Here is a 23,783-nt window from a genome sequence, read left to right as displayed (position 1 = left end):
TCACTCCATCCCTTTGGACAGGTTTGCTAGTGACAGCTGGACTTACATACAGCTAGGAGAGCCTCCAACTGCTCCTCAGTGTCATGGCCCTTGCAAGATTTTGAAGTCTGTGTATTGGTTATTGCTGTTTAATAAAAAGGTACTCATATTTTAAAAAAAAATCTTTCTTTTTCTCCTACACACGGTGGTTGCTGCTGGAATGCCTACACGGTGGCAACTGGCACATTTGCAGACTACAAATCACACTCAGGAAGCAATCAGGACAAGGGTCATTCCAGGAGGTAAGTAAACAAAGCCTGGCAGAATGCATTACATAAAGACAGATTTCTGGGGCTCATTGTCAAAATCCTGCTTCAAATCCTCCCTGATTCAAATAACCCCCTGTAATGGTCCCTCGCTCTCCCGTGGGGAGGGAGGCCTCTCAGTCTGGTCCTGACTGGCTACGACCAGAGTCCTCAGGACCGTCAGGAGCCCACAATAGGGCTGGATAACCAATAGTCACCGTCAGGCTTTAGCCTGTGTTTGGGCGGCTCAAGCTGCCAGCCCTTAAACAGAGTCTATGACGGTGGTGGGGGCCTAGGCTTGAGGAGGCTCAGGCAGCCAGCAAACAAATAGTCTATAAGGGAGCTGGTAAGGGAGGCTCCTTCTTCAGGGGTAGCACTTCACTGCACAGTGTAGGAAGTCAGCCACCCCAGGGTGGGGTGGCAGGGGGTACGCGGGCCCACACTACTCCACCGCGTCCCAGCTCAGGGCCCAGGCAGGGCAGGATTGGCTGCCCCTGCATCGGCAGGGATCCAGCCGCAACACGCTGACTGAGGCATACTTGGCTCGGCAGCCGGCTGCTCCATGGATTTCCCGGGCCACTTCCTGCCTCCCCGAGGTTCGGTACCTGTGGCCTCCAGGCCTCTTCCGGTTCCTCGGGGTACACGGCGGCAGGAACTCTGGGCCAGTCCTCATTGACATCTGGGGATCGGGAACAGCCAGGTGTCGGTTCCCCTCTGGGACGCGGCAGAACCAGCAGAGTGTCCTTCTCCTCCGCAGGCTCCCCCGCAACTGTGCTGCCGGGCCTGCCTCTTATACTTCTGGCCACACCCCGGTACTTCCGGCGAGGGGGCGGGGCGATCTAGGCTTCGCCCTCCAAGGGGAGTGTAATGGTCCCTCTCTCTCCAATGGGGAGGGAGGCCACTCGGCCTCACTACAGCCCCCTCTGAGCCCCTCTAATAGCCCTGGTATATGGCTACTCAAAATCAGCCACCAGGTGATCACCTCAATGCTCCACCCCTGGCGAAACTTTCCCCTTCAGTTTCACAAATATTATTTAGAGTGCAGCAGGCTGCTATGACCAGGAGCATATTTCCCTTGTTGACGTCTAACTTGCCATAAAGGCAGTGCCAGCGACCATTTAATCTGCCAAACGCACATTCAGTGGTCATTCTCTACCAGCTCAGCCTGTTGTTGAAATTTACTTGCTGCTGTAAAGGTTTTCAGTGTAAGGCTTCATGAGCCAAGGGAGTAAGGGGTAGGCTGGGTCTCCCAGGCTCACTGTAGGCATTTCAACCTCCCCTGTTGGAATCTTCTGGTCCGGAAAGGAAGTCCCTGCTTGCAGCTTTCTCTACAGACCAGTGTTCCTGAAGATGTGCCACCCCACACTGATGTCAGTGAAATGGCCCCGGTGATCCACAAGCACCTGCAATACCATAGAGAAGTAGCCCTTTCTCTTGATGTACTCTGTTGCAAGATGCTCCAGGGCCAAAATTGGAATATGTGTGCCATCTATCACCCCCCTGCAGTTAGGGAATCCCATTGCCACAAAGCCATCCACAATTTCTCACACACTTCCCAGAATCACAGTCCTTCATAGCAGGATGCGAGTAATGGCCATGCACACTTGTGTGAATGCAACCCCCATGGTGGACTTCCCAACTCCAAACTGATTCATGATTGACTGGTAGCAGTCTGGAGTTGCCAACTTCCACACAGCGATCGCTACGTGCTTCTCCACTGAGAGGGCAGCTCTCATTTTGGTGTCCTTGTGCCTCAGAATTGGGGCGGGCTCTGCATACCAATACCGGATTTACAATGGCACCACTGGCGCCGGGCCCATGGTTGAAAGGGGCCCCGGCGCGCTCTTCTCCGCCCCCCGCTCTCTCCTGTAGGGTCAGAGAAGCTTGATGCTACGGGCTGCTGCGGCTCCGTGGCAGCCTCTGCTGGAAGCCTGGCTCCTGCCCTGCCCCTTCCCCCAGCATGCTACATTCCCTCTCCCCCCGCCGCCGCCGGTCAGCTGGTACAGCCTTGCCAGCAGGAGGGGAGAGGAGGGAGCCGCAGCACGCCGCTCCAGGGAGGAGGAGGAGAAGAGGCGGGGGTGAGGCCCTCCCCCGCCTCTTTCCCCAGCGTGCTACATTCCCCCCTCCCTGCCTGCTGCATATCAGCTGGATCAGCTCCTTGCCGGCAGGAGGGGGGAGGAGGAGCGAGCCGCAGCACGCTCCTCCAGAGAGGAGGAGGAGAAGAGGCGGGAATGAGGCCTTGGGGAAGAGGCTGGAATTGGGGCATACCCCCTCCAGCCCCCTGCGTGAGCACCCCCACAACCCTAGCCCACCCCCCCAGCCCCTTGCCCACCCTAACCCCTGCACCCCCCAGCCCCCTGCACCCCCTCACATACCCCGAGCCCCCTACCCTGACTCCTGCACCCCCCACACACCCAGCCCCCTGCACTGCCTCACACACATCCAGCCCCCTGTCCTGACCCCTGCACTCCCCTCACACCTACCCAGCTCCCTGCCCTGACTCCTGCACCCCCTATACACCCCCAGCCCCCTGCACTCCCCTCACACCTCCTCAACACCCCCTCACACACATCCAGCCACCTTCCCTGACCCCTGCACCCCACACACCTCCCCAGCCCCCTGCACCCCCTTTCACCCCTCACACACCCCCAGCCCCCAGCCCTGACTCCTGCATCCCCCCTCACACACCCAGCCTCCTTCCCTGACTCCTGAACCCCCCCCACATCCCCACCCCCATCCTGAGAACCAAACAGGAGCTGCCCCAGGTAAGCGCTCCACACCCCACCTCCTGCCCCAAACCTGAACCCCCTCCCTTGCCCTAGCTCCTGACCAGACCCTATACCCAAACATTTTTTTACAATATTTGGAAAGATCATTAAGTGGTCTGTCGAGACCCTCCGTGATTTTCAAGTGGTCTGTGGAAAAATAAGTTCGACTACAAGAACAATCAAGGTACCTCACTTTATTTTCATTTACTTGCTATTACTTATGGGAGGAGGATGAAGAAAAAAAGAATGAAAAATGGGGGCAGGGGGAGATAAGAGAGAATGTTCTTTTTCTTGGCTGGGTCCCCAGGAGGAGCCCCCAAAATGAAGCTGAGCACAGGGCTGGGGGGCCCCAGTAACTCTAAATCTACCCCTGGCTGTCACGTCACCTGGGCTGGGGATACTGTCAGGGCCGGTGCAACCACTAGGCGAACTAGGCGACCGCCATGGGCGCCACGATTTGGGGCTGCCAAAAAGCGGTGCCCCAAATTTTTTTTTTACATCTTACACGGTGGTTAGGTTGTAAAATCACCGCGTAAGAGGAAAATCGCGTATAGTGAAAATTACCATAAAGCACAGTATACACTAGAACAGGGGTCCTCAACCTACGGTACGCATGCCAAAGGTGGCACACAAGCCGATTTTCTTTTAATGGCAGGCTGCGGGTCCCAGCTGCCGCTGAGCCTGCTGCCGACCTGGGGTTCTGTTCACTTAGCTGGCAGCGGACTGAGCAGGGCCAGCAGTGGGCTGGCTCCTGCCAGCCGGGGTCCCAACTGCCAGCCCCGCTCAGCCCGCTCAGCCTACTGGGGTCCCAGCCGGCTCCGCTCAGCCTCCTGCTGGCCTGGGTGAACGGTCTGGGGTTCCGTTCACCCAGGGTTCCGTCCACCGGCCTGGGGTTCCGTTCACCCAGGCTGTCAGGAGGCTGAGCGGAGCCGGCAGCTGGGACCTCGGCTGGCAGTAGGCTGAGGTCCCAGCCGCTGGCCCCGTTCAGCCCACTGCCAGTCTGGAGTTCTGGCTGCCAGCCCCTTGCCAGTCGGGGTCCTGGCCACCGGCCCCGCTCAGCCTCCTACTGGGCTGGGGTTCCGTTCACCCAGGCCACCAGGAGGCAGAGCGGATCCGGCAGCCAGGACCCTGGCTGGCAGTGGGCTGAGCAGGCTGAGCGGGGCCAGCGGCTGGGACCCTGGCTAGCAGGAGCCAGCAGACAGCACCCCAGACTGGCAACGGGCTGAGCAGCTCAGTCTGGTGCCGGTCTGGGGTCCCGGCCGCCGGCCCCTTGCCATCCAGGGTCTCAGCCACCAGCCCTGATCAGCTTCCTGCTGGCCTAGGTGAATGGCAGGAGGCTGAGCGGAGTCGCCGGCTGGGACCCCGGCTGGCAGCTGAGTGAACGGAACCCCAGGCTGGCAGCAGGCTCCGCGATGGCCGGGACCCGCAGCCTGCCGTTAAAAAAAAAAATCAGCTCGCGTGCCACCTTTGGCACGCGTGCCGTAGGTTGAGGACCCCGTTCTAGTGTAGACAGTGTATACTAAGTATACTGTGTGTACCGTAGTTTATGGTAATTTTCACTATACGCGATTTTCCTCTTACACGTTGACCTTAGAACTTAACCCCCGCGTAAGATGTGACTCCACTGTATTCATTTTTGAAAATTTATAATAAGCGATGCTCCGGGGGGTGGGGGGGTAGAGGGGCTGCAAGGTGGAAGTTTCGCCTAGGGTGCAAAATATCCTTGCACCGGCCCTGGATGCTGTGTCAGCTGATCCCCACAGACTCCAACCTACCTGGGCAGTATAGCAGACATGGCCCTGCCCACTAGCTCCTCTCCACTCCCTAGCCCACCCACCACTTGCCCCCCCCTTAAGGCTTAGCCCTCTTACTTTTAAAAATGATTGTTTGCCCCGCCTCCCCCCCTCAGGCTTTTCTGGCAGCCCTGTTGCCAGGGATCCAGTTTTAGATTGGAAACTCCAGTAGAAAACGGGACCTGAGTGTCTGGTTAGCAGTGCTGACTGGAAACTAAATGTCTGGTTATAGGAGTAACCACATTAACCTCTGCTCCTCCCACTCGCAACACCCACCCCAGAGGGCTGCAAGAGAACCTGTCATGCTGCTGTGGGAGGAGGGGCAGCTCGATGCAGAGAGAGACAAAGAGAATGGGCTAGAACCAGGTAGGTACCCGCTCCATGTGGGCGGGGGGGATCCTGTTTACCCCCTCCCCAGCCCTGCTGTGCTTGCAGTTTACCCCGATCCTTCCCTTGCTCCAGAGCCCAACCCTAGCTCCTGCCCCACTGTGCTTTTATCCCCGGCCCCTTTTACAATTATTCCCCAGGGGGGCCCACAAATATGTTTGGTGCCAGGCCCACAAAAAGTTAATCCGGCCCTGGTTGGTCTAAGCATGTGACTCTTGCAGCCAGTGTGTGAGGGCCTAGGTTTAAATCCCTGATGGATGCAGGTTTTTTGCAAAGAGGAACAATATTGCAAATTGTCTCCAGCCTCTTCCTAAATGCAGAGATAGAGAGAAGGAGCAGAGGGTTTGTCCCAGGGTCAGAGTGATTTAGAAAGTCCTGGGAGGGATGCTTTTTGGAGGTCTCAATGGGGTGGCAGAGCTGGAGTGAATTAGAGAAACGTAAAGGGGGTTCAGAACTGGAGTATCCAAGGGAAACAGAAGATGGGGTTGCATTAGAAAGTCCTGCTTCACAGGGTGACACCTTCCTCTCAAACTCTATGTTCACCCCTTGTCCTCTTCACACGAGGTTCTGTGAGTGGCTAATAGGTTTGGACATTGGCAGTGGTGGGCTTGGATGGTGTGACCCTAAAGAAACTGGAGCCTACAGCAACCAGCTTAAAAGGCTAAGGTGTAAAGCTAGGAATCCCAACTCCTGTTTCTTCCTGACCACCCTCAGTTAGTGACTAGCTCGTGATCTGAAGGATGAAGGTTTATATCTGTTGTGTGGGTTCTGATTTTGGGAGGGGAGTGGGGTCTACTGGGTTAAAGCAAGGGAGGATGGGAATCAGAACTCCTGGTTTTGAACCCTGATCCTTGGAGAGGAGTGGGATCTGATTGGTTAGAAGAGAGTGGATGAAGATTCAGAACTCCTGGGTCCATTTCCCAATGCTTGGAGGGCAGTGGGATGTAATGGGTCAGAGCACGCCCAGAGGTAGCAGTCAGGACTCATGGGTTCTATTCCCGACACTAGGAAAAATGTTGAGCTTGGGCTTGCAAGCACAGAGAACCTCGTGGGAAAACCACAAAACATTTCCAGCACATTCATTACGTCTTCACTGGCTTATGTTCTTACTATCCCCAATCTCACACAACAAGCCAGTGATTGCTATGCCAGTATCAGGTTTTATTAAGTGTAGGGAGCCCAGAGAGTTGCAGACTGAGGAGAAATGTTCAAAAACGATGAAAAGAACAATGAGAAATAACAGGTAATTGTGAGGAATATGAGGATTATCCATTATCAGATTGAATACACAATACCAGCGGGGTGAACTGATGGATAATCCTTAATTAAAGTATGGGGAGTTAGTTGGCCACTATGTGGCAGCAGGGAGTGCAAGATAGGTAATTGCTGGCTTTAATATATAATGAAAAATATGGGCGCCAGAGGGTGGGGGTGGGGAAGGAGTGGCTATACTGTATAATGGGCACTAGGGGCAGGAGAGAGTGACCAGTGTTCAGAGGTGGGTGAGGAGCCGGATGCCACGGCTGGTGTGGAAGCATCCCCTGCTTGCTCTCTACACCCAGACTGCACCCAGTGCCTCCTCCACATAGAGCACAGGGAGCCTCTTCCAGCAGCCAATGACAATTTGCTTTGAAACCCCTGTCCCAGTGTAAGAGAACGTCGGCAATTTCGGGTCAGGCTTAAATAAACATTGGGTGATGGTGACGAAATTTTTGCTCTTGCGTAGGCCGCCCTGGATGGGTATCCCCTCAAAGCAGATGTTGTTGATGGATGGGATGGATGCATGGATGAAGGTGTGGAGCAGATTCCAGTATATTTTTCGGGCCCTCATCATCTTTTCACAGTAGTCAGCAGGCATGGTGGCTGGGGATGTTGTATTGTCCACGTGTTTCTTATTGAATTTGTCATTCAGATCCTTCCATGGCTGCCCGCTGGCCAGAGCCAGGCAGGCGGCCAGCAGGATGAGGGGCAGCAGGAACACAGGGTGGAGTCTGCTTGGGACCATGACCGTGCCTGTCACTGGGTCGACCTGCAGTGGGGAGAGGGGAGGATGGATGGAGATAGCGCAGAGTGGGGTTGGCTTCCTCCATGGAGCCTCCTGGGCCCAACCCCTCCCGTGATCACCTCCCGTTGTATGAACCCAATTTTGCCAGATGCTTCACGGACCCTGACTGAGATCAGGGCCCCTTCCTCTAACCTACTCTTCCCTACTCTCCTCCCAGTCCGAGGGATAGAAATCAGGTGTCCTGAGTTTCAGACTCTGGCCAAGATGGGACCTCCAATGGGCCAGCTGCTGCAAAGCCCCCTACTGAAATCAGCCCCCCATCTGTAACCCACTGTTTCCCATTCCCCACCCAGAGGTGGAGGTTGAACCCAGGAGCCCTGTCTCCCAGCACCCTACCCCCACAGCTCTAACCACTAGAACATGCTGCCTTTGACATCAGAAAGCCTTTGAAAAGGTCCCTCACCAAAGGCCTTTAAGCAATGTAAACAATCATGGTATAAAAGGGAAGGTTCTCTCATGGATCAGTAACTGGTTAAACAATGGGAAACCAAGGGTAGGAATAAATGATCAGTTTTCAGAATGGAGAGGTAAATAGCAGGATTGCCCAGGGATCTGTTGGGCACTGCTGTTCAACATATTCATAAATGATCTGGAAAAAGGTGTAAACAGTGAGGTGGCAAAGTTTGCAGATGACATAAAATTATTTAAGCTAGTTAAGTCCAAAGCAGACTGTGAAGAGTTACTAAGGGATCTCACAACACTGGGTGAGTGGGTAACAAAGTAAGAGATGAAATTCAGGGTTGATCAATGCAAAGCAATGCACATTGGAAAACATAACCCCAACTATACATACAAAATGATGAGGTCTAAATTAGCTGTTACCACTCAAGAAAGAGATCTTGGAGTCAGTGTGAAGAGTTCTCTGAAAATATCTGCTCAATGTGCAGCAGCAGTCAAAAAAGCAAACAGAATGTTAGGAACCACTAGGACAGGGATAGATGTTTAAACAGTAAATATCGTAATACCCCTGTATAAATCCATGGTACACCCACATCTCGAATACTGTGTGCATATCTGGTCGCCCTCATCTCAGAAATGATATATTGGAATTGGAAAAGGTACAGAAAAGAGCAACAAAAATGATTAGGAGTACTTGTGGCACCTTAGAGATTAACAAGTGTATCTGAGCTCAAATAAATTTGTTAGTCTCTAAGGTGCCACAAGTACTCCTGTTCTTTTTGCGGATACAGACTAACACGGCTCCTACTCTGAAACCTGTCAAAAATGATTAGGGGTATGGAACAGCTTCCTTAGGAGGAGAGACTAAAAACACTGGGATTGATCAGCTTGGAAAAGAGATGACTAAAGGGGCATATGACTGAGGTCTATACAATTACGAATGGGGCGGAGAAAATGAATAGGGAAGTGTTATTTCCCCTTAACATAACACAAGAACCAGGAGTCAACCCATGGAATTAATAGGCAGCAGGTTTAAAACAAATATTAAGAAATACGTCTTCACATAACACACAGTCAACCTGTGGAACTTGTTATCAGGGGATGCTGTGAAGGCCAAATGTATAACTGGGTTCAAAAAAGAATTATTTAAGTTCATGGAGGATAGGTCCATCAATGGCTATTAGCCAAGATGGTCAGGGATGCAACCCCATGCTCTGGGTGTCCCTAAGCCCCTGACTGCCAGTTGCTGGGACTGGACACCAGGGAATGGATCACTCAACAATTGTCCTGTTCTGCCCATTACCTTTGAAACATCTGGCATTGGCCCCATCAGAAGACAGGCTCTTGGGTTAGGTGTATCATTCATCTGACCCAGTATGGCTATTCTTATGTTCTCCCTGAAAACAAACCCTGCAGTTGCAATCCCAATGTGACATTGTTTTCTCCTCTATCCCAGCTGGTGGAATCTCTTGCAGCTTACCCAAGTCTTGTTTTTTCCTTGTCGTCAGAGTGATGGATCCCAGCCTCTTCTGAGCTGAACCGCACCCTGATCCTCCTTCCCATCTTGGAGCAGGTTATATAGAGCCCAGCCGGATATGGAGTGGGAGGGGGAAACCCAATAAACAATTAGGTAAGGACAATTTCCTGATTCTGGCAATTAAAAACATTGGCATAGAAGGCAGGGCATGGGTGAGGAACAAACAGCACATGTCCTGCTAGAGACCTGGGCTCCACATAAACATCTCAGTGTGCATCTACCCATCAAGTGAAGGTGCGATTGTAGTGCGGGTAAGTAGAGCTGTTCCAGCTTTAACCTAGATAGTGTGGGCAACAATACCAGGTGGCACAAAATTCCCTGTGGGGTAGCTGCCCCAGTACCAGTTCACCAGGAACAATGGGAACTCTGGTTCCCAACCCATGCTACAGTACATGTCAAAATGTCCCCACAGCTATTGTTACCCATGCCTCTTAGATTAAAGCTAGTGTAGGAATGCTGCAATCACACCTTCATTTGCTGTGTAGACGCACCCTGAGTCCTGACCCACTGGCACCTTCCTAATACAGTCCTAGCCCAGAAACTAACAGCTCTGCCAGTGCCCCACAATCCTGACCCACAGCCCCTGCTATCCCAGCCCTGGGCTCTGTTGCAGTAATTTAGATGGCATATATGGACCCAGAGAGTTGATGGTGTTAACATGACCCTGTCACTGTCCAGGATTTAACAGTGTTAAATAAGGTTCGGGGTTTGGTCTCCAGAGCCCTAGGCCTGCCCAGTCCCATGGCAAATGCACCATTGACAATCCTTTTAATCTTTCATTAAAGATACAGAAAAGATGGAAAAACAGCTCAAACATATGAAATGTAAAGTATTAACTCCTTTATATGACTACACACCTTGTTCCCCTCCCCTCAGATCTGGTGACCCCATCTCAAAAAGATATATTAGAATTGGAAAAGTTTCAGAAAAGGGCAACAAAAATGATTAGGGGTGTGGAACAGCTTCCATATGAGGAGAGATTAATAAGACTGTTTTCAGAGTAGCAGCCGTGTTAGTCTGTATACGTAAAAAGAACAGGAGTACTTGTGGCACCTCAGAGACTAACAAATTTATTTGAGCATAAACTTTTGTGGGCTACAGACCACTTCATTGGATGCATGCAGTGGAAAATACAGTAGGAAGATATATATATATACACAGAGAACATGAAACAATGGGTGAGCTCACCTTAACTGATCACTCTCGTTAGAGTGTGTATGGTAACACCCATTGTTTCATGTTCACAGACTGGACATCTTCCTAGTCTGGGCACAATTCTTTCCCCTGGGACAGCCCTTGTTCCAGCTCAGGTGGTAGCTAAGGGATTTCTCATGACTGCAGCCTTCTTTGTTCTGTTTCACTCCCTTATATATCTTTTGCACAAGGCGGGAATCCTTTGTCCCTCTGGGTTCCCATCCCTCCTTCTAAATGGAAAAGCACCAGGTTAAAGATGGATTCCAGGTCAGGTGACATGATCACATGTCACTGTAAGACTTCAAGCCCTCATTCCTCCCAGCCTGACTCATAGGAAGGCCTGCAAGCAAACAGAGCCATCCACAGGCAATTGTCCTGGTTGATGGGAGCCAGCAAGATTCCAAACCACCATTAATGGCCCACACTTTGCATAATTACAATAGGCCTTCAGAGTTATATTTCATATTACTAGTTTCAGATACAAGATTGATACATACATGCAAATAGGATGAACACACCCAGTAGATTATAAGCTTTGTAATGATACCTTACAAGACACCTTTTGCATGAAGCATATTCCAGTTACATTATATTCACACTTATTAGCATATTTTCATAAAATCATATAGAGAGCAACGTCACACTGACCTCCCTGCGCCATGCTCCATTGCCTCCATGAGGGCCCACAAATATGTTTGGCGCTATGCCCACAAAAGGTTAATCCGGCCCTGCTGCACACAGTTCCAGGAAGGTGACTTTGCACGTCCAAAAGTTTTGAAGTCACTGCTCATCATCCAAGACCTGCATAACGATGCGATCCCACCACTCAGTGCTTGTTTCCTGAGCCCAATAGCGACAGTCCATCATGTGCAGCTGCTTCGTGAATGCCAAAAGTAATCTGGTGTTGTTTCTTTCCATGGCACTCAGCAGGGCAGGCACCGTGGATTCTTGTTCAGGTTTGCAGCTCATGAAATACTGCATAATCAGCTGTGTTGTGTTCATAACACTTATCACAAGACTGGTGAGCAGTGCAGGATCCATGCTTTCAGGCAGAGATGCTGGGTGCACAGTTTACAGGGGCTGTTGAAAAACGGCACAAAATGTAGTCAGAGCCTAAGGAATGATGGGACAGAAAAAACTGCATCATGGGAGGGTGAGCCTACATCCTTGATGCACTGCAATCCATTCCCACAACTCCTAGCAGCAGAAGGTGGAGAGTTGCACAGTGGGATAGCTACCCATGGTTCACTGCTCTCTCTCTTGATGCTAGATCAACAACTGTGCACATGCTCCACCAAGATGAGGAGTGTTGTGTGACCATGCACAAGTGATGCAATTATATCCATTTATGAATGTCGGCGTAACATGCATTACTTAACTCTGTGGTGTAGACATAGCCTCAATGGGACTTGGGAGTGGGGTCAGTGCCTTTCAAGTGGGGTGTAGTGGAAACCCCTGTGACAGCTCCACATCATTGTGACGGGTTGGATCACAGAAACCTCCTGGGAGCTGTCACCTGATGTGACAAGACTACTTCTGTCCCCTGCTTTCCCTGCCAGCTTGGGACTCCAGCACCCTGTCTTGCTGAGCCAGACACTCCTGTCTGCTCCAACAAAGACCCAGGGTCTGAATTACTTGCCCCAAAGCTGCAAATTTACCTATAAGCAGCTCACAGAAGTGTGCTTGTCTTTAGCACTCAGATGCCCAACTCCCAATGGGGTCTAAACCCAAATAAATCCGTTTTACCCTGCATAAAGCTTATGCGGGGTAAACTGTTCACCCTCTATAACACTGATAAAAAGATATGCACAGTTGTTTGCTCCCCCAGGTATTAATACATACTCTCAGTTACTTAATAAATAAAAAGTGATTTTATTAAATACAGAAAGTAGGATTTAAGTGGTTCCAAGTAGTAACAAACAGAACAAAGTAAGTCACCAAGCAAAATAAAATAAAATGCGGAAATCTATGTCTAATCAAACTGAATACAGATAATCTCACCCTCAGAGATGCTTCAGTAAGTTTTTTCCTCAGACTGGACACCTTCCAGGCCTGGGCACAATTCTTTCCCCTGGTACAGCTCTTGTTCCAGCTCAGGTGGTAGCTAGGGGATTCTTCATGATGGCTCCTCTCCCTCCTTTTGTTCTGTTCCACTCCTTTATATATCTTTTGCATAAGGCGGGAATCCTTTGTCTCTCTCTGGGTTTCCACCCCCCCTCACTGTAAAAGCACCAGGTTAAAGATGGATTCCAGTTCAGGTGACATGATCACATGTCACTGTAAGACCCCATGCCTTCATTCCTCCCAGCCTGACTCACAGGAAGCTTGCAAACAGAGCCCCAGTCAATTGCCCTGGTTGATGGGAGCCATTAAGATTCCAAACCACTATTAATGGCCCACACTTTGCATAATTACAATAGGCCCTTAGAGTTATATTTCATATTTCTAGTCCCAGATACAAGAGTGATACATTTATACAAATAGGATGATCACACTCAGTAGATTATAAGCTTTGTAATGATACCATACAAGAGATCTTTTGCATGAAGCATATTCCAGTTACATTATATTCACAGTCATTAGCATATTTTTATAAAACCATATAGACTGCACAACGTCACAATCATAACTCCCCCCTTAGCCCCGTACATCTGGGAGTGCTTCATCCTTTCCCGCATTTCCCACCCCACTTCGCTCTGGCCCCTGTTCTCTTCTCCCCAGGCCCTCCGGCTCACTCCCTTCCCTGTCTGGGGTGCTGGGAGTGAGGCGCAGCAGCATTGCTGGGGGAGCCCAGGGCTGGGCTAGCAGGGACTGTGCATTGGAATTAAGGGGCATTGGCAGAATTATTTGAAGCCCGCATCTTGGCCAACACACCTGTCATTTCTCCACTCCCCCAGCCCACCTGGCAGGTTATTTGCTTTTACTCCCAGTTCGTAGGAACTTCTCGTGACCAGCTCTGTTTGCTGAATGTCACCTTCCGTATCTCACTGGCCACCTGCACGTCCGGGCTCCATATAATGCAGACTAGAGCAGGAGGAGGCTCAGTGGCTTTCATTTCAGCAGGGATCAGGATCCATCTCTCAGACAGGAACCCCAGCACAAGGACAAGGTGAGTTGATGACCCAGCTGGGGTCAGGTGAGGAGGGTCATCAATGTTCAGCGTGAGGGTCAGCTGATGTTCTCCTGAATTCAAGTGGCTAAAGCTGGAGCAGCTGAGACCCAGGACTCCTGGTTGCTATCTCCAGCTCTGGGAGGAGAATGGGGTCTAATGGGTTAGATCAGTGGTGGGGCTGGAAATCAGGACTCCTGCCTGTAGGGAAGAACATGTCACCTACAGTTTCGAGCAGAGGGCTCAGCAGACCCCACTGTGGCTCCGCTGAGTACTAGAGCAGGAGTTTCCACCAGTTTAGATCTTACCTGTGAGCTGCAGAATTTCAAAAAGCAAAACGGGTGAGAGGGGTTGGGTCAGTTCATGTAGAGAGGGAAGCTCAGGCTATCGGCTCATTTTAAATTATTTATTTAAAGGGGAATAAAATAAAGAGACTGGGCTGAGAGCACCTGGGGTGACATTCAGCATCCCATGCTGTGCAAAGCTGGGCTGACTGTCTGACCAGTGCTACTTGGGTCCCCTTGTTACCCAGGGTTTTCAGAACCCACAGCCGGGGTAACTTACCTGTTTCACTCCAGGCGGTGTCAGGAATAAATCAATAGGAACAGCAATTCTGTCTGATCAAGGATTAAATGGAAGTAAGTGCACTGTGCAGTGCATTAGATTTAAGCACACACAGACATAAGCAATAGGCTTAGAACATCCCAGATATTTACCTAACATCTGGAACAGTACTGAGTAATTAACAGCAGGTTTGTAGTGGCCAGTTGCTCACCCACCAGGGAGAAAAGGTGTCAGGAAAAATGTCTCTCAAGATGGCTTCAGAGCACTGCTCCAAAGTACACTCTAATCTTTTATAACTAACTTCTACAAAATACACAGGTCATAACGACCCCTACTGGATCATCACTTTCCCTAACTTTCAATAAACTTCTAATGTCAGAGGAGCCCAGATTCAAGGTCTTCCATCCACCAAGGTTTTCAGTCTCACGTGTTTACTTGTCTGTCCCCTCCTCCCATGCTGATTTGCAGATAAGACCTTGCTTCTAAAAGCCTGTTTCCAAATTAACCCTTAACAGTATGTGGTGTTCTATTTCATTAATTCATGGTGACTGAATGCACATAATATGGCTGCAATTAGTTTGATCACATTCTGGGGTACATACAACACTCAAATCCAGGGCAACAATTGTGGACCAATCTGCAAGGAGCTCACCGGGGGCAGGCGGGCTGGATGAGATGAGCGGGTGGAGGGCCAGGGTGGAAACAGTTCCGCTCTGCCCCATATGTCCATCCCTCCCTTTCCTCCCCACTGAAGGGTGATCCGGAGGCAGAGGCACCATGGCCCAGAGGGGACACCACCTGATACTGCTGCTCGTCTGGCTGGCCACGTGGCTGACTCTGGCCAGGGGGGAGACGCGCTATGAGAAGTTCTTGATTACCCAAAGAGCAGTGCCCCGGACTCCAGGACCTACTGCAACCAGATAATGCAGCGTCGGGGCAAGTTCACCAACACCTTCGTCCATGCCAGAGCTGTCAACATCACCACTGTCTGCGGCTCTGGGGGGACCCCGGCGAGTGGGGACCTGCGAGACAGCAAAGCCTCCTTCGCCCTCACCACCTGCCGGCTGCAGGGGGGATCACAGACACCGCCCTGCAACTACAATGCAGACACCAGCACCCAACGCATCCGCATCGCCTGTGTGTGGGGGGTCCCTGTGCACCACGACAAATCAATATAGCCTGGGCCCATTGCACAGCATGGTCAGTCCCCCCAGCCCCTGCTCTGCTGCTGCCCCGAGTGCGATTATACTGCAGAGCCATCCCTTCTCCACCCCCTGCTGCTCCTTGTGCCCATTATACAGTATAGCCGCCTCTTGCCCACCCCCACCCTCTGCTGCCCCTAGTGCCCATTATACAGTATAGCCGCCCCTTCCCCACCCTTCCCTCTGCTGCCCCCTAGTGGCCATTATACAGTATAACCGCCCCTCCCCCGCCCCACCCTCTACTGCCCCCTAGTGCCCATTATACAATATAGCCGCCCCTTCCCCACCCCCACCCTCTGCTGCCCCTAGTGCCCATTATACAGTATAGCCGCCCTATCCACAACCCCACCCTCTGCTGCCCCTAGTGCCCATTATACAGTATAGCCGCCCCTTCCCCACACCCACCCTCTGCTGCCCCTAGTGCCCATTATACAGTATAGCTGCCCCTCCCCCACCCCCACCCTCTGCTGCCCCTACTGCTCATTATACAGTATAGCCGCCCCTTCCCCACCCCCACCCTCTGCTGCCCCTAGTGCCCATTATACAGTATAGCCTCCCCTTCCCCACCCCCACCCTCTGCTGCCACTAGTGCCCATTATACAGTATAGCCGCCCCTCCCCCACCCCCACCCTCTGCTGCCCCTAGTGCCCATTATACAGTATAGCCGTCCCTCCCCCACCCCCAGCCTCTGCTGCCCCTAGTGCCCATTATACAGTATAGCCGCCCCTCCCCCACCCCCAGCCTCTGCTGCCCCTAGTGCCCATTATACAGTATAGCCGCCCCTCCCCCACCCCCACCCTCTGCTGCCCCTAGTGCCCATTATACAGTATAGCCGCCCCTTCCCCACCCCCACCCTCTGCTGCCCCTAGTGCCCATTATACAGTATAGCCGCCCCTCCCCCACCCTCACCCTCTGCTGCCCCTAGTGCCCATTATACAGTATAACCGCCCCACCCCCACCCTCTGCTGCCCCTAGTGCCCATTATACAGTATAGCTGCCCCTTCCCAACTCCTCAGCCCCTGCTGCCTCTAGTGGCCCGTATGTAATAATGTGAGCCGGATCTATGACCACGACCCTGAGACACTGCTGTGATACAATTAATACATCATCATCATCATCATAAATGCTGCGTTTTCTGGGTTGGTGATGTGGCATAAAGATTGCACTAGGTGGAGCCCTGGATGCTGTTACTGGGCTGCCTCCTGCAATAAAACATAGACTCATAGACTCATAGACTTTAAGGTCAGAAGGGACCAATATGGTCATCTAGTCTGACCTCCCGCATGATGCAGGCCACAAAAGCTGACCCACCCACAACAGAATCTTCCAGCCTGCGACTCCTGCCCTATGCTGCGGAGGAAGGCGAAAAACCTCCAGGGCCTCTGCCAATCTACCCTGGAGGAAAATTCCTTCCCGACCCCAAATATGGCGATCAGTAGAACCCCGAGCATACAGGCAAGATTCTACAGCCGGACCCTTCCCCACCCCCACCCTCTGCTGCCCCTAGTGCCCATTATACAGTATAGCCTCCCCTCCCCCACCCCACCCTCTGCAAATGCAGCGTGGCTGGGTCTGCTGTTGTGCCGGACTTGATGCAGAGAAATCAGACTTTTCTCTCTCCCTCTTTCTTCCTGCTGCAAGCTCCCCAACCACAGAAGGGTGTGTGGGATGGCGAGGGTGTGTTGGGAAATGATTTACAAGTCCATCCCTTTTTAAGGCTTCCCCTTGGCTTAGAGATAGTCTCAGCATAAGGGGACTGGCTGGCTCTGGCGGGCAGGGAGTGGGGTAAAATGTGTGTGCCCCCTACAGATCCGGCCCTAGGTCATTGACACTGTATTTTAGTTTATAAGTCCCTATATAGGGAACAAATATTTGATAATGGACTTGTCAATCTAGTCAAGAAAAGTATAACAAGATCCAATGGCTGGAAGTTGAAGGTAGACAAATTCAGACTGGAAAGAAGGTGTAAACGTTTAACAGAGAGGGCCAAGTGAGCCGGAAATGTGTGGAGGAGCAGGGGGCTCTGGCTCGCTCAGCCCCTATCCCCAACATCCAGGCCCAGGTTGGGAGTGGAGGGAGTGGGCTGCTGCCACCTCCCCAGCTGGGCTTTCTCTCAGGCAGCCGCGGCACTGCACAGAGGCAGTGATCTTGAGTGGCCACCTTCAGGTGGTGTGAGAAGCAGCTCTGTCCCGCCCCTTCCGCTCCCCGACTGGGCCCGTCTGCCGGGAACAGGGGCTGAGTGAGCCAGAAATGTGCCAGGGGGAGGGGCAGTGGGCGGACAGAGCCCATGCTCACCCCCCCCCAAAACTTTGGCACGGAGAGAGTGGTGTCCCCAGGTTGAACAGAAGTTGCTGGGAAAGGCCCTGGGAGCAGGGTCCCTCTGTTCAGCTGGAGGTAGGGGCATTGCCTGCAGCCCTCCCCTGAGGAGGTGTCTGTGGAGGCGCAGGAGCTCCGGGGAGACACTGGTGCTGTGAATCTCCCCAGGCCAGGGCCAGCCCCATCCCCAGCCCAGCCCAGAGACATGTGCTCCCAGCGCTTGTGGCCCCAGCCCCCCAGGAGCTGGCATGATTGGCTGCCCTGGCCCAGGGGAGGTGGGGCAGGAAGGTTTCTCCCAGAGGTGACATATGTGGTGGTCACGGTGCCCCCCTTTTACATTGTGCCCTCCCCCACCCCAGTATCAGCAGTCACGGGTCATCTCTGCAAGAGGGTAATTAACCATTGGCACAATCTACCAAGGGTAGTGGTGGATGCTCCATTGCTCACAATTTTTAACTCAAGATGGGATGTTTTTCTAAAAGCTCTGCTCCAGGAATTATTGGGGGTAGGTCTCCTGCCTGTGTGATCCAGGAGGTCGGGCTAGATGGTCACAGTGGTCCCTTCTGGCCTTGGAATCGATGAATCTAGTGAGGACTGACTCCAATCCGGCCATAGAGCCTGCTGTGGGAGGTGGGGGTGATGGTCAGGAATGCGATATGGGGCGCTTCCCCTTTTGGGATGCCAGCTCCAGTCCTGCTCCATGGCATGGGTTCTTGCTGGCTATGAAGGGGATACAGGACCTTTCCCCTCTAGGTGACACCAATTTCTCTGTGGCCATAAGCTGGGTGGCTCAGTGGGGGTAGGGAAGGGGCTTCAGGGATTTTTATCTCCGGAGTATCAGGTGCCATGTTGTAGGACAAAAGCCTAATGGGAAGAAATTGTCTCAAGTAAAATTGTGCTCCATTTTGTTTATTTTGCCTTATACTCCATTTTGCTAGCTTTGAATTAGCAAGAAGAAATTGTTCTGGGTTTATTCTTTACTGATTGTGTTAAGGATTGTTTCTAGAAGGATAGAAGTTTTATGGCTGTAATTGCCTTATTTACTGTTCGTGTGAGTGAAGAACGTGTGGTGATTAACTGAGACAGGACAACTGGCCTGGATGGTCAAGGGAGTGGAACGATCCAGGATGGCAGATTGACGACCCTAAAGCAAAGGCACCCCCGAAGGACGAGATAAGGAGTTGAGCCAGAGGGTCGAGATAAGAAACAGCTGCGGATCCTCCCAGTAACAACTCAAAATAATGCTAAACAGAGCAATCTTGAATCCCTCGTGATTGACAGCTCCGGTGTGACACAGCAAGGTCCAGAGACTTGTATGGGAAGTTATCACTATAAAAGAAGGGTGTATGGCCATGGGACTTTGGGTTCGTTCTGAATCAACACTGGAGCTTCAAACGCATTCGACAGCCCAGCTCCCCTCCCTCGTGTACAGTTTCAGCTGGCCACTGAAACTGAACACGCAACACTAAGGATGTAACTATAAGATCCAGCTGCAGAACCGTTTTTTTGGGGGGGGGAGTTATGAATGGAAGCATATGCTGATTTCAATGCTTAAATTGTACTCTCAGTAAATGCGGCGTGTTGCCTTATCCCCTTTTAAAAGACTCCGTGTGCTTCTTCTAAGCATAACAATGTGGCTGCAGCTCAGCGGGGTCTGCCTGGCTGCAGGTGTGAGTCTGGGAGGGGATCTGGGAGCAGAGAGGTTTCATCTGAGGTCTGGCTCATCTGCTTGCAGCCAAAGTTTCCATGGGGCTGGAAGGGTCCCCGTGCCCCACAGCCACCTCTGGGGCTTTGTCCAGGCAGGTTTGCAGTGCAGAGGCAGAGCTGGATTCTCCTACCCCTGCTCCTTTCACCCCCGGCTCTGCAGCTCCCACAAACAGCAGGGCATTTATTCAGCCATCACCACAGCAGTGCCCCCTTGCCGTGATACAGCATCCGGCATCCATGCCAGGCACCTCCAAGCCCTTTACACAGACCGGGCCAGAATCTTCACCCCCTTCTCACAGGCGTGGGGAACCGAGGCAGAGACGGGAGATGGAAGAGGGCCCACGACGCTCAGTGCGGTCAACGGGAGAGGGAAATATTAATGGGGATGCGCCCTGTGACTCAGAGCGCTGAGCTGGTACATTGCGGGTTATGGGGTCAGTGCTCACTGGAGCCCGGGTGAAGCGCCTCGGGGTGGGGGTCACTTGTCACTGCCTTTGCCCGCGTGGACATCTACAGGATTGCTGCAGGAGAACGCCGTCCTCTCAAAAGCCAAGTGTCTGTTACTCTGGGCTCCCGATGAGAGGACTCCTGGACTCCCAGCTGTGCCACTGAGCTCCTGTGGGGCCTTGGGAAGTCACTGCTCTGCTCATGACTCAGTTTCCCCTCCCAGCCTTCTCCCATTGCAGAGGAGTGCCAGGGAATATGGACAGGTGGAGCAGTGTGGGGAGGCATGAGGGGGGAGTAGGGAGAAAAAGGGTTTGGGTGGCAGCAAGGAGAGGGGATTAGTGGGAGGGGGATAAACAGGAGCAGGTGGTGAGGGAGGGGAGAGGGGTTTGGGGGCACAGGCCAGGGGGTGGGGATGAGGGGTGGGGCGTGGGAGGGGAAAATAGTGGTGAGTGGCAGGTGGAGTAAGAAGTATTGGGGGAGCTGTCAGATGCTTCTTGTGTGCTGCCCCGCTGGGGGATACTGGAGCCCCTCATGTCCAAGCTAGAATCCAGGGACCCTGCCCCTCTATGGGGGTCTGAGCCAGGGATCATAAATGTGCCTCAGGAGCTGGGTGGGGAGCTGAGAACAGGCACACTCGGTGCATGGCCCAGGCTCTGAAGCCCTGACTGTGGGCAGGGGGCTCGGAACACCTGGGGAGACACCTGGAGCAGTTTCCACATCTCAGCACCATTGCCCAGGGCTGTCCGGGGGGGGGGGTATGCAAGTGGGGCAATTTGCCCCAGGCCCAGGGCCCCACAGGAGCCCCGCGAGCCCTGGCCCGGTGGCAGTCCGGGTCTTCGGTGGCATTTCGGCGGCGGGGGGCCCTTCAGTGCTGCCGAAGATGTGGAGTGACTGAAGGGCCCCCCGCCACCGAAATGCCAACGAAGACCCGGACCGCCGCCGGGTGAGTACAAGCGCTGCAGCTCCCCCGCTTTGCCTCAGGCCCCCTGACTCCTTTGGGAGGCCCTGCCATTGCCCCAGGCTGTATCATCTCTGGGGGGGCATCTCGCCCAGCTGAGACCTTCCTGTCGAGGTGCCCCGGTCCCTTCGCAGCTCTCCCAGCCTCCCGGCCTGCAGAAAAGTGTGTAGTGCCCCTGCCCCTTTCACTAGCCCAGTTCTGGGGCAGAGGCTCTATGTCTCCCCTCTCCTGCCCCTTTCATGGACTCCTGACGGCCCCACCCCCAGTTCCCCAGGGCCCAGCCTGCTTCCCAGGGGCATGGAGTGGCTGAGAGGAGCGGAGAGTGGGTGTTCGGGGGGGTCAGAGCAACAGGGGGATGTGATGGACACTCGGCGCAATGAGCACAGTGGAAGGGGTGCTGGAGGAGCAGGGGTTGGGGAGTCACAGCAGCTGTGTGTACATGGGGGTCGGAGCAGAGCGGGCAAGTGTTGGAACAAAGCCGGGGTGAGCGGGGTGGAAAGGCCGGGGTGAGAGAGGTGCAGTGAGAGTTGTTGGAGGGGCTTCAGCTCTGTCCCCCACCCAATACCTCCACATCCATCTATCTGAGGTTTCTGGCCATTAGCCACATTTCCCAGATGGGAAACTGAGTCACAGAGTGTCAAAGGGCTTGTCTACATGGGACATTACACTGCCCCCTGTGCCCCTCCATGTTCTGCATGGCACACCCAGGGGAAGCTCTCACAACCCTGGGGCCAAGGGCTGAGGCTGGGAAAGTGGAACGGGGGGGGGGAGGGGGGACTTGAAAAGCCTTCCAGCCAAGCCCTTTGAGAGATGGTGGATGAGACGGAATAATGGAACATCCCATCTGAGCCGAGAGCCTGCGGCAGAGAGTGAGCTGGGCCCAGTCAAAAAAAAAAACACTCCTGGGTTCTAGCCCCTGGCTCTGGCAGGGAAGTGGGGGTCTAGTGGTTAGAGCAGGGGGGCTGGGAGCCAGGACTCCTGGGTCCTCTCCAGGCTCTAGGAGGGGAGTAGGGTCTAGTGGATTAGACCAAGGGGGGGCTGGGAGGTGGGACTCCTGGGTTCTCTCCCCAGCTCTGGGAGCGGAGTGGGGTCTAGTGGTTAGAGCAGCAGGGGCTGGGAGCCAGGACAATGGACACCTTAAGGAAGCCTCATGAGAAAAGAAAGCTACTCCCAGTAGGAGCTGGCTAAGGGAGCAGAGGGTCCTGGGGAGAGGCAGAGCCCCTGGGAAATGGGCTGAGAAGGCTTCAAAGGGGAGGTCTCTTCAGGGGGCAGCTAGTGTGGGGGACCACCAGGAAAGGAAACTGAGGAAGGCAGCTCCCGGGGGAAGCTGCTTTGAAAGGGAGGCGCTATGCACCCCAAGTCCCAGGGGAACCTGCTGTTGCCACCGGCAGAAGGATATCACCAGGGAGCAGCGCCAGAGCAGAGGGAAGGTACATGCGGTTTGACCCCGGCAGGAGGGTCTCTTCACCAGCTAGGGGCAAGAGGCCCTGACTTCAGAAGGGTATTCTTTGCCACTGGGGGCTGGCCAGTAAAGCACCTGGACATACGTGAGGTTAATGGACTATGGTTAACTCGGCCCCCTCACTCTCCAGCCGGAGATGCTGGGGCAAAGGCCTATTTGCAAAACGCCTTCGGGTTAAATAAACTAGGTGCTGCTCAATATATGTAAGAATCATTGGACTTATTGAAAACCCACCAGAGCAAATGAGGCAGTGCACCATTGTGACCGCTCTGGACAGCAATCTGAACTCGGATGCACTGGCCAGGTAGACAGGAAAAGCCCCGCGAACATTTGAATTTCATTTCCTGTTTTCCCAGCGTGGAGAGCACAGGTGACCACAGGTAGCTGTCTGGCGTTGCAAGCTTCCACAGGGCTAGCGCCAGTCGCTTCTCAACTGTGAGGGCTGCTCTCATCCTGGTATTCTGGCGCTTCAGGGCAGGGGAAAGCAAGTCACAAAGTTCCATGAAAGTGCCCTTATGTATGCGAAAGTTTCGCAGTCACTGGGAATCTTCCCACACCTGCAACACTATGCGGTCCCACCAGTCTGTGGTTGTTTCCCGGGCCCAGAATCGGCGTTCCACAGATAGAACCTGCCCCATCAACAACATGATCTCCAAAGCGCCGGGACCCGTGGTTTGAGAGAATTCTGTGTCCATGTCCATGTCCATGTCCTCATCACTCTCATCACCGTGCTGCCATCCCCGCCTCCTCCTTGCCTCGTTTTTCTGGTCCTGGTTCAGCATAAATTGCACGATAATGCGCGAGGTGTTTACAATGTTCATGACTGCTGTCTTGAGCAGAGCGGGCTCCATGCTTGCCGTTGTATGGCGTCTGCTGTGTTCACCCAGGAAAAAAGGCGCAAAATGGTTGTCTGCCGTTGCTTTCATGGAGGGAGGGGTGAGGCTGTACCCAGAACCACCTGCGACAATGTTTTTTGCCCCATCAGGCACTGGGATCTCAACCCAGAATTCCAATGGGCGGGGGAGACTGCGGGAACTATGGGATAGCTATGGGATAACTAACCACAGTGCAACGCTCTGGTAAGTGATTATAAGGGATAGCAAACAAATCTAAGCAGCTTACCTAGCAAATAAACAAAACTGCAAACTACGCCTAAAATACTAGATGGGATTTGAATCAATAATCTCACCCTGACTGATGATACAAGCAGGCTGGCAGATTCTCAAGGCACAAGCTGCACTTGCTTTGCAGCTTGGGCTCCCCAGCCCCGTTCCAAGTCCTTTCCCTTAGGAGCTTCTCTCGGGTGTTGAGTTGTGGGAGAGTGAAGAACAACAGAGGAGGTCACTCCCTGCCTTATAAAGCTTTAGCATATGGCGGGAACCCTTTGTTCCAAAAACGGTTCCCAGCACAGTTTGTAGAAAAATACAGGTACTCAAAATGGAGTCCAGAGTCATGTGGTCTGGTCACCTGCCCTTGCAGAGTCATAGCAGCCATTACTTAACAGGCTGGCCAAAACAGGAAGGCTTAAGCTATTTCACAGCCCATTGTCTTTGTTGAAGAGCCATTAGCACTCTCTGGCCTCTTCATTGTT

General features: G+C 53.0%; 1 protein-coding gene and 1 pseudogene across 1 annotated transcript; one reads left to right on the top strand and one right to left on the bottom strand.

Annotated features, from left to right (window-relative positions):
- Positions 1–6,784: 6,784 nt before the first annotated feature.
- On the bottom strand, positions 6,785–7,237 carry LOC135886356 (ribonuclease pancreatic-like). The gene has a single exon (XM_065414151.1). The coding sequence runs from the start codon at positions 7,235–7,237 to the stop codon at positions 6,785–6,787; it is 453 nt and encodes a 150-aa protein (XP_065270223.1).
- Positions 7,238–14,877: 7,640 nt separating this feature from the next.
- On the top strand, positions 14,878–15,278 carry LOC135887244 (ribonuclease-like; annotated as a pseudogene).
- Positions 15,279–23,783: the final 8,505 nt, after the last annotated feature.

The sequence above is a fragment of the Emys orbicularis genome, chromosome 12, assembly GCF_028017835.1.
Source record: "Emys orbicularis isolate rEmyOrb1 chromosome 12, rEmyOrb1.hap1, whole genome shotgun sequence".
In the NCBI taxonomy this organism is placed as follows: Eukaryota; Metazoa; Chordata; order Testudines; family Emydidae; genus Emys; species Emys orbicularis.
This window is presented reverse-complemented; position numbering and strand designations above follow the sequence as displayed.

Coding starts and splice junctions, on each gene's coding strand:
- LOC135886356 (XM_065414151.1), bottom strand. CDS start 7,237: ATGGTCCCAAGCAGACTCCACCCTGTGTTCCTGCTGCCCCTCATCCTG.